The sequence below is a fragment of the Octodon degus genome, unplaced genomic scaffold, assembly GCF_000260255.1.
Source record: "Octodon degus isolate 3935 unplaced genomic scaffold, OctDeg1.0 scaffold00021, whole genome shotgun sequence".
Classification (NCBI taxonomy): Eukaryota; Metazoa; Chordata; class Mammalia; order Rodentia; family Octodontidae; genus Octodon; species Octodon degus.
Genome location: NW_004524597.1, coordinates 167817 through 177294, shown reverse-complemented (window position 1 = coordinate 177294; position 9478 = coordinate 167817). Strand labels below are relative to the sequence as shown.

At 44.9% G+C, this 9478-nt stretch overlaps 2 protein-coding genes across 6 annotated transcripts in view; both read right to left on the bottom strand.

Annotated features, from left to right (window-relative positions):
• The window catches only part of Txndc11 (thioredoxin domain containing 11), a 78587-nt gene that overhangs the window by 3493 nt on the left and 65616 nt on the right, over nucleotides 1-9478 (bottom strand). For all 4 annotated transcript variants that reach the window (XM_023711800.1, XM_023711799.1, XM_004627749.3 and 1 more), the window contains one exon: nucleotides 8082-8162. In XM_023711800.1, the coding sequence (XP_023567568.1) occupies nucleotides 8082-8162 (81 nt within the window). The remainder of the gene's footprint in view (nucleotides 1-8081; nucleotides 8163-9478) is intronic.
• On the bottom strand, nucleotides 5873-7969 carry LOC105741719 (bridging integrator 2-like). Of its 2 annotated transcripts, none has more exons than XM_023711801.1 (2): nucleotides 7846-7969; nucleotides 5873-7764 (listed from the first exon to the last, which is right to left on the bottom strand). In XM_023711801.1, the coding sequence occupies exons 1-2, from the start codon at nucleotides 7924-7926 to the stop codon at nucleotides 6316-6318; spliced, it is 1530 nt and encodes a 509-aa protein (XP_023567569.1). In that variant the 5' UTR covers nucleotides 7927-7969; the 3' UTR covers nucleotides 5873-6315. The 2 variants fall into 2 exon arrangements, with proteins under 2 accessions (XP_023567569.1, XP_023567570.1); XM_023711802.1 differs by having other exon boundaries at nucleotides 5873-7760; nucleotides 7846-7905.

Below are 9478 nucleotides of genomic sequence, written 5' to 3'. Positions count from 1 at the left end.
CTGAGGCTGAGGCAGGAGGACTACCTCGAGTTTGAGGCAAGCCTGGATTGCACAGCAAGACCCTATCTACAAAACAAAACAAAAAGAAGGTCAAGGGCAGAGATCCAGAGACCAGCTGCCTTGAGTGGCTCTGCTGTCATGTACTTCACAAGTGACTTGTGTTCTGTAAAACAGGGACAACAGGAGTGTCCCTTACCTCACAGGATTGTTAGGCTTTCAAAGTAAACTTAAAAAAAAAAAAAAAAGCATTGTTCTTTAAGAAAGCACTCATTAAAAACCCACACTTCCTCTACACATAGTCAATGGCTAAACAGCTAAAAATGACAAGGTGTTCTATTAAATAGCCCTTTCCCTAACAAAAGCCACACAGAAATTAAAAAAAAAAAAAAGAATAATAGGGCTGGTGAGATGGCTCAGTGGTCTAAAGCACCTACTTAGAACAAGCTTAGCAAAGCTCAGGGACCGCAGTTCAATCCTCCAGCACCACATGCCAGCCAGCCCCGCCCCCTGGTGGGCTGAGCTGGCCACACACACACACACACACACACACACACACACACACACACACACACACATAAATAAAAAAAATAATAATATAAAATTTTCAGGTCATATTAAAACTAAAGTACAACTTGACACCTTGAATGCAGGTTGTTTTATATAATAAACTAATTTAGGGGATTTCACTGTCTCCTTTAAAGCAGAGCTATCTGGACATGGAAGCTTGCTCTGAGTGGGGCCTGCAGCATGACCAAGAGGGTGGCAGGCAGGTGTCGGGAGGCTGGCCTTCCACCCCCTGCTGCAGTGCAGAGCAAATTCTAGGGCACGACATAGGTGCACCACTGGCGGCAAAGGGCTGAAAGGCACCTTCATTTGCCTCTGGAGACATTCACAGGCCAACCCTGAGAAACATACTATCTTGAAGGGCAATACCACCAATCTAATGACCATGCTAAAATGCTTTCATATTTTTTAAAAGTAGCTAGGACACAGACTTACCAAACTACTTATCAGAAAGTAGTCCTTTCAAAAGTGGTGGTAAGAGGTCTACTATTGTGTCTGATGCTTTTCTCACCCTGATGGAGGGGCCAGGCACTCCTTGAAGCAATGAGGTTCTTCTGTGGGAAACAATCCAAAGTCTCTTGATGGAGAATGTATACCTCACCTCCACCACCTGGCACAGGGATAGGCCAGGGTACCTGCATTTTGTTTCTTTTTTTCTCAGTCCTGGAGATGGAACTCAGGGACTCACATAATGCTAGCAAGATATACCATGGAGTTACATCCAAAGCTCTCCCCCTTCATGACAACTATTTTGGGCTGGCCTGGTGCTATATGCCTATAACCTCAACACTTTGGGAGGCTGGGGCAGGAAGAGTACAAGTTCAAGTCTAGCCTGGGGAACTTAGACTCTGTTTCAAAATTACAAATTAAAAGGGGGTGGGTGGGAAAGTAATTTAGAGCAAAGGCTCTGTCCCCACCCCAATTAGTTTGAAAGTGTCTCATTAAGTTTCCTAGGCAGGCCTTTAACTTTCTGTTTGTTTGTTTGTTTGTTTGTTTGTTTTTTTTTTGGCAGAACCGGGGATTGAACTCAGACCCTTGTGCTTGCCAGGGAAGCACTTATTCCACTGAGCCATCTCCCCAGCCCCCTGGCCTTTAACTTTCGATCCTCCGATCCTCCGGCCTCAATTTTCCAAGTAGCTGGGATTACATCTGTACACAACCGAGCCTGGCACTACACTACTGAGCTGATACAGGCTACTGTAGGAGTGGCCCTGAGCTATACCTGCCTGCCTCCTGCCTCTGAGGAAGGGAGGAAAGGCCGGAGGTAGGACACGGATGGCTGGGCTGAGTCTCACAGCTAGGGGCAGCTCCTCAGCCTCTGCTTCATGACATTATCAAAAGGAACATGTTTTCCAGTCCGGAAATGAGCACACACTTCACAGAGGAAGAAATACAAATGGTAACAAATACAGGAAAAAATGCTCATCATCTCTGGCCATCAGGGAAATGCAAATTAAAACAACCCTAAGATTCCATCTTACTCAGAGGGAATGGCAATCATTTGGGAATCAAACAATAACAAACGCAGGCATGGCTGTGGTGAAAAAGGAACCTTTTTTTGTTGGTGGGAATGCAAATTAGTACATCCATTATGAAAACCAGTATGGAGATTGTTTTCAAAGAACTGAAAGTAGCAATTCCACAAGACCCAGCTACCCCCCTGCAAGGTATCTTAAAGACAGACATCGTATTACAGTGATACATGCACAGTGATGTGTGTGGCAGCACAGCTCATAACAAAGTCTTGGAGACATCTGTTAACGACTGGGTAAAGAAAATGTATATAGAATGGACTATCACTATGCTATAAAAAATGACGAATTTGAGATATCTGTAGGATATGGATGCACGTGGAAAGTATAATGTTGAGTAAAATAAACCAGATACATAACCTTAAATACCAAATGGTACCTCTCATTTGAGTGAGGCAAAGTACAAAGAAAATGGTATGAAAGACGGATAGCGGGTGGGGGAGGTAGCTCAGCACCATAAGCGCCTGCCTGACAAGTGAAGGTCCTGAGTTTGATCCCTGGTATCACACACACACACAAAAAGATGGACAGAAAGGGACAAAGAGATGGATCTTTTGCAGTAGGGAAGTGGCCCAAGGGAACCAGGGTGAGGGGTGAGGAGGGGAAGGGGGGGGAAAAAAAAAAGCTGTGACATGTAACCACTTCCCAAAATGATTGTAAAATGCATGAACTGAAAACATATGCTAATAAAAAAGGACATATTTATTATACACAACTTGTGAGCAACATATGCAAGAAAAAACTTCAAATCACTTAAAATCCTTACCTCTCTAAAGCAGTTATTAACCCCTGATACCTTCTGTGCACCCTTTAACATACTGCAAGTGTGGAGGAACAACTGGACAACTCCCCCTGAAGGAGGAGCAATTATCTGCATTTGGCTGAACCTGGCCCTATTTCCATGTATCAATGTGTATAGAGCTGGCCAGGACCTTCCTTATCCCTTTAAGCAATGCAAATTGGTCCAGCCGAGGTGCTGATATGTGGTCTTTGAAGAAAGGAAACAAGGCAGTGTTAGCCAACTCCCCAAAACACGTGTGAGATAGATAAATATTCCTGCAAACATTCTTGGGAGATAAAGAGGCGGGCGAGATGGAGAGCCCTGCTCCATGCTGTCAGCTGGGATTGAGCCTGGAGTAGTAAGAGACTATGACTTCCCAAGGCATAAAAGGTTATACATCAGAGCTGAAGCACTCACCACAACACATTAGTTACTATCTTAGTTTTGTTACACTGGTTATGCTTTCTGCATATTGCAGAGGTGATTTCAGGTCTCTCATCTTGTCCAATAAAATGGGGTTCAGCACTATGTCGAGGCCTTTGTTCTGCTCAGCCATCATCCTAGCTGGACTTAGGACCCCTTGGCTCCCCATAACCACAAATATGTCTTAGTATTTTTATTCTTTTTTTTTTTTTTTTTGTGGAACCAGGGATTGAACTCAGGTCCTTGTGCTTGCCAGGCAAGTGCTAATTCTACTGAGCCATCTCCCTGGCCCCAGTATTTTTATTCTTGCCATGGATTGCATTTAAAGTGGTAGATTAGAATTAACTTGCTAAAATTTCTGTAAGTTTTCCATGGGATTACAAATACAAACTTCTCAGACCTGGACAAGGATTGGGAAGGGCTCTTTATATACATGTACAAATTTTCATTTTCCACAGTGCACAACTATATATATATTTATATTTAACTTATTTGGTACAGGGTCTTGCTGCACAGCTCAGACTCGTAGTGATCTTCCTGTTTGCAGCCTCCCCAGCGCTGGAATTACAGGTGTGTGCCACCATGCCCAGACTCCATGGCCACTTCAGTGCACCTGCGGGCAGGGCTGGCATGGCATGGGGTACTGAGGATCAAACTCTGGTCCCTTTGCTTGCCTAAGCAGACAACTTTATATTCTTTTTACTAAAAATAGTGTGAGCAGGTCCAATGTGAATGAAAAAGGTCTTATTATGTGTAATAAAACAGCCTTCAGGCGGGGCTGGGGATATAGCTCAGCAGCATGGCACCTGCCTGGCAAGTGTGAGGTCTTGAGTTAGATTCCCAGTACAAACCCCACCCCCCCAAAAAAAAAAAACAAACCCAAAACACCCTTCTTCATTTCCTCCTTTGCAAATTATCAACTCATACTATTTGTCAATTTCCCTCCTTGGCAAGCCAAACATTCTCTTTGGGCCAGCTAATGATGAGCTTATGTCATTTGTGCTATCATTTGTTTTTAGGAAATGAGAAAAATTCCATTCCAGAGCAATTAAGATCTTGATCAAGCTCTTTCCATTAAAATAGAACAGGACAGTCTTTTCCTATTCAGTAGTTCCCTCCTGGCCTTTCCAATGTAAAGGACAGGCTGGGTACAGCAAAAGATTGCTGAGAGTTTGAAGCCAACCTAGTCTACAGAGTGAGTTCATGGCCAGCCTCAACTAGAGATACAGTGAGACTGTTTCTTTTTTTTTTTTGTGGAACCAGGGATTGAACTCAGATACTTGTGCTTGCCAAGGAAGCGCTTATTCTACTGAGCCATCTCCCTGGCCCTGAGATTCTGTTTCAAACAAATAAAAAACATGCAACAAAGGAAAAGGTTATACCAACTGGCCCACCTGATCTGCAGAACAAACCCACCTTCCTGCTTCTGACCCCAAGAAAGCTCTCCCCCATACCTGTCCTGCCCTTCTTTCTGTGTTTCCCTCAATCAATACATCCTGGTGCTGGTGAGATGGCTCAGTGGTCTAAAGCACCTACTTAGAACAAGCTTAGCAAAGCACAGGGACTGCAGTTCAATCCCCCAGCACCACATGCCAGCCCGCCCCGCCCCCTGGTGGGGTGAGCTGGACACACACACACACACAAATATAAATAAATAAAATTAATTAAAAAAATACTCATTTATTAAAGGAGCTGAGTTGTTGGTGTAAGGCAGATGTTGTGTGCTATGACTTCAATACTTTCAACAAACTATATTTATAAGTCAAAAATTACATGTTATTAACTAAATACCAAACTTCTGTCCCACATAGATGAAACTGCTACTATTAGTGTCCATGATTCCTTGATCACGTGGCAATTTAAATGCTTCTTGGAAAGAGGTTCATCTCAACACACCAGAAGCAGAACACAGAAAGTCACATTCTGTTTTTAGTGTGGCATGACAAGAGCCTACTACTGTACTACAAGAAGTATTCCTGTAAACATTCTTGGAGATAAAGGCAATGATTTAACAGATAAAAAGAAAGCACTCCTTGGACAAACAGGATGAGCATACAGTGGCATCATGAACTGCCAGCAGAGTTGCTGCGATGACTGACCTTGAAGTTACACTCAGGCAAATGTGAAAAGATCAAGGTGAAAAACCCATGGGAGACATTAACAGTGTTCTATACACAAAATCTCCCTTTTAGGGGCTTCATGAATCCAAGGAAAGATGGTGCAAGGCCAAGAAGGATGGGGTTGGGGACAGGGAGATGGCTCAGCAGAATAAGCGCTTGCCTGGCAAGCGCAAGGGATTGCCAGAGGACTGCCTTAACCTACACTTCCAGGAGGCTCTTTCATATCAATCTCACCATCCTCTGTATATTCATGTAGGCCATGAGAACCAACAAATTCTGATGGCCACATTCATCATCATCAAAAATACTCAGAAAACACCAAACTCCTTGAAAGAAAACCAGCACATATGACAGAAACAGTAAAGCAGGTCTATGTCTCTAATGGCTTCCAAAAGTTTAGTCATAACAAATGATTTACTTCTTCTTTTTTTTTTTTTTAGTCAAAACCATACTTTATTTAACAATCTGAATATTTGTTCTTTGGCCTTTCAGCCTTGCAAAGTGAGTCGTAAGTCAAAAGCCTGTTTGTTCACAATCTTCTGAGTATGTGTGGCTTTGTGTCTATGTAGACAAGTGTTTGTGTCTACAGGTACCTTGGCTTTTTACAGTCTTTATGATACATTTTATTATATAAAGTTTCATTTTTCTGATAATGCTAAAACCTGAATTAAAATATTCCCTGAGTCTAATCATCCTTTCCAAGCCTGCCTTCCTCCATCCCTCCCATAAGGCTGCTCCTCAGCTACCATTAATGCCAGGTCTTTAGGGACTATCAGCATTTGTACCCCCTGAGAAGCCACATGGGGATGCTGATTCTGTGCCCCTTGGACCTATCCCCTCTGGCTGGGAAGCTTCTCTGGGAGATGTGTGTAGAGGAGGTCTTGCCAGTTTCTCTTCAGAGCTGTACATTCTGATTTGCGGAAACCTCTTCTGGAGGTTCAGGTGTTATGACACTGTTTTGTCCTGGAACTACAGAGACATGAAGCTGATCACTGTGACCCTCAGGAGAGTCAGTAGAGTCAGCTGAGACAAGCTTATTGCTCTCTTCCTCTTCCATCTTCTTTGAATCTCCAGGCTCTGCAAAACCCTGAGAAGCAAGCAAGTTGGAGGAAGTGCCAAGTTCTTCTGGGTTCTGTTCAGAGGTGTCTTCCTTTTCTCTGTCCTCAGGAGACCTCAGTGGCTTCTCTAGTGGCTCTGGATCAGAACCTGCATCTAAGGAGGCCCCAGGACTTAGGGTCCCAGGCTCCAAGAGGGCCTTGGGGCTTGGAGGGGCTTTGGGAGGAGGAGGCCGACTGGGGGGCACTGAGGTCCTCTGCACAGAGGCTCTCATTGGCTGTTCGGATCCTTCACTGGAGGCGCGGGTTCGGAGAGTTACTTCTGGGAGGGAGGAAGCCTGCTCTGAAGGGGTCAGAGCTCCATCTGGTGAAGGAGCTGGGGAGCAAGGGAGAGCTCCCTCCTGGGAGTGGTTACCCTCAGTGGTGGGAGAGGGCTGGGACTGGGCTGGGCCATTGCAGGCTGGCAGAGGCTCTTCCTCCTCAGAGGAGCTTGCTTCAGACTCATCCTCTTCCATTCCCTCATCTTTTAAGGACTCCTCTCCCTGGGCTGCACCAGGTGTCAGCTCTTCCTCAGCTGCTTCACTCTCACTCGTCAGGGAAAGTGCAGAGGGACTGATAGGTGAGGTGACAGCGCTGGAGCTGGTTGATGTTCGAACTGGGGAAGAGATGACTAAAGAGCGCCTGCTGCTGCTTTGCATTCCCTTCACCACAAAGACTTTGTTGGAATGCTGCTTCTCCAGTTTACTCATCACCTCGTAGAGACTATGGTTGAGCTTGGTCATCTCTCTGTAGAAGACATCCTTCAAGTTGGAAATATTTTGGAAGACGGTCACGTAACAGCCAATACGACTGTTATAGAGAACAGGCAGTTCCTCCAACAGCTCCTGGTTCAGATCTTCAAATACAAGCTGGGCTTTGTTGAACTCTTCCTCTGCCTTGGCAATCTTGGCCTCATCTTTCTTCTTAGCGTTCTGCACTGCCTCCAGGTGGTGTCGGGCACTGTCATAGTCCACAAGTTTCCGACCCCGCTTGGCAATTCTCTCCTTAATCTCACTGAACTGAGCTACATAGTTTTCCATGGTCCTCAAAGCCTGGTCAGCCAATTTCTCTTCATAGTCTTCCCAAAGGAGATCATTATTCCCTATGATGGCCTTCAGCTCCTCGTGCCCATTCCACTCGCTGCTGTAGATCTCCTGCAGTGTCTCTGACATTCTCTTGGAACTTTCGTGTATTACTTTGACTGTACTAAGGAAGTTCTTCAAGTCCTTGTACAGCTTGTGGCCTTCTGACTGTTGTTGGTAGAAGTTACCAGCACTTTGTTCAAATCGTTCATCTTTGGTTTCTGTGGTTTTCCCCAGTTTTTGCAGTACCTTCTCCTGGGCCCTGCTGAACTTCTTCTGCACCTGCTTGGCGAAGAGGCCTGCCGCACCGCCCGCCTTGCCCTCTGCCATCCCGCCGGCTCCGCGACGGCTGACCAGCTGTGCGCCCTGTGGTTTCTGCAGGCCCCCGAGGAGGAAGTGCCTGATTTACTTCTTAAACCCCTCTTATTGTCAGACCTTAACAAGAGAATCCCATCTTCCCAATATTGAAAAAATTTCACACTTACCTGTTGCAGGGAAAAAACAAGATGGTAGGAAGCCGATCAACCATAAATTCCCAGGGAAGATCATTCTGAGACACATCAATCCTGACAGAGGCAAAGAGAAAGAAGTACAGTAATTAAGAGAATGGCCTATAAGACACAACGTGAAGGAAATTTCCTTTTTTTTTTCTGTACTGGGAATCAAGCTCATCACCTTACACTTGCCAGGCAGACACTGTGCAGCTGAGCTATATGCATACCTATAATCCCAGTACTCAGGGGAATGAGGCAGGAGGATTACTATGAATTTGAGGCCAGCCTACACTACAAAGTGAGGCCTTGTTTAAAAAAAAAAACAAAAACAACAAAACAAAAACAAAAACAAAAACAAAAAACAAAAAACAAAACCTAAAAACCAAAACATAAAAACCCTTCCAAATAAAACAACAATCAAAAAAGAAAATGAATGGAAATTATTGAACAGAATATATCACACCCTTCTATGGAGACAGATTATTTTATATGTTGTAAACCTGGACAGAGGCCAGAAACAGTATATCAGTGTATTTTCTTAGCAGATTATAGATTACTCCAATGGCTCAGATGGTCAGTCCTTCAGCAGCAGCACTGAACTAGACTTCATGTGCAGTGAGGCTCCCATGTGTGCAGATGAGATGAGCATGTACAGCATCCCCCAAAGAAGGAATCACTCTGTCCTAACGGGAAGGTTGCTTGGTCAATACTCATAAATGCTGCACCCAAAAGATGGAAATGTATGGGACCATTACCTTGATGGGAGTTTTCAGAAAGCATGAATGGTTGAAGGAGATATGGTGTAAATTACTGCCATGTGTTTAAAAGGATGAAATTAATTTATAAAAAAGAAAAAAACTGGGAGACAACCCAGGTTGCAGGATCCTGAACAGACCCAGAGCGCAGGCCCGGAGAGTGAGTGAGATGACCCAGGGCCGCGGGATTCTGAATAGACCCAGAGCGCAGGCCGGGCGAGTGAGTGAGACGACCTGGGCCCGCAGATCCTCATTCGACCCAGGCTGCAGGCCCAGCAGGGAAACCTTCAGCAGAACTCCCTGCAAAGAGGCTAGAGGCAAGACCCACCCAGCTGATTCAGGAGCAGAACATCTTCCCAGAGTGACACAAAGGGTTCAACTGTAACGCCTGCGGCAGAAAGAAGTGGAGCACAGCAGCCAGATCCAAACAACACCCACCTGGAAGAATCTGAACTTCGTAGATCCAGACCTGGTGCTAAGGTAATTACTCTATCTAAGCTCTACACCAAAGGTCAGAAGACAGTGGTAAACAAAATGTTCAGAGAAGGAATAAAATGCAGTCTCAGGCCCTGAGTCCACCCAGTACAAATGCACAGGACACTAGCACTGAGGAAACTGGAAATCACACACCAG

What these genes read in the sequence shown, in the direction of transcription:
- LOC105741719 (XM_023711801.1), bottom strand. Translation starts at nt 7,926, where the DNA reads ATGGCAGAGGGCAAGGCGGGCGGTGCGGCAGGCCTCTTCGCCAAGCAG. An exon ending in TCAGCAGGGCCCAGGAGAAG is followed by an intron (nt 7,765 to 7,845) that starts GTACTGCAAAAA and finishes TACCAACAACAG; the next exon opens with TCAGAAGGCCACAAGCTGTA.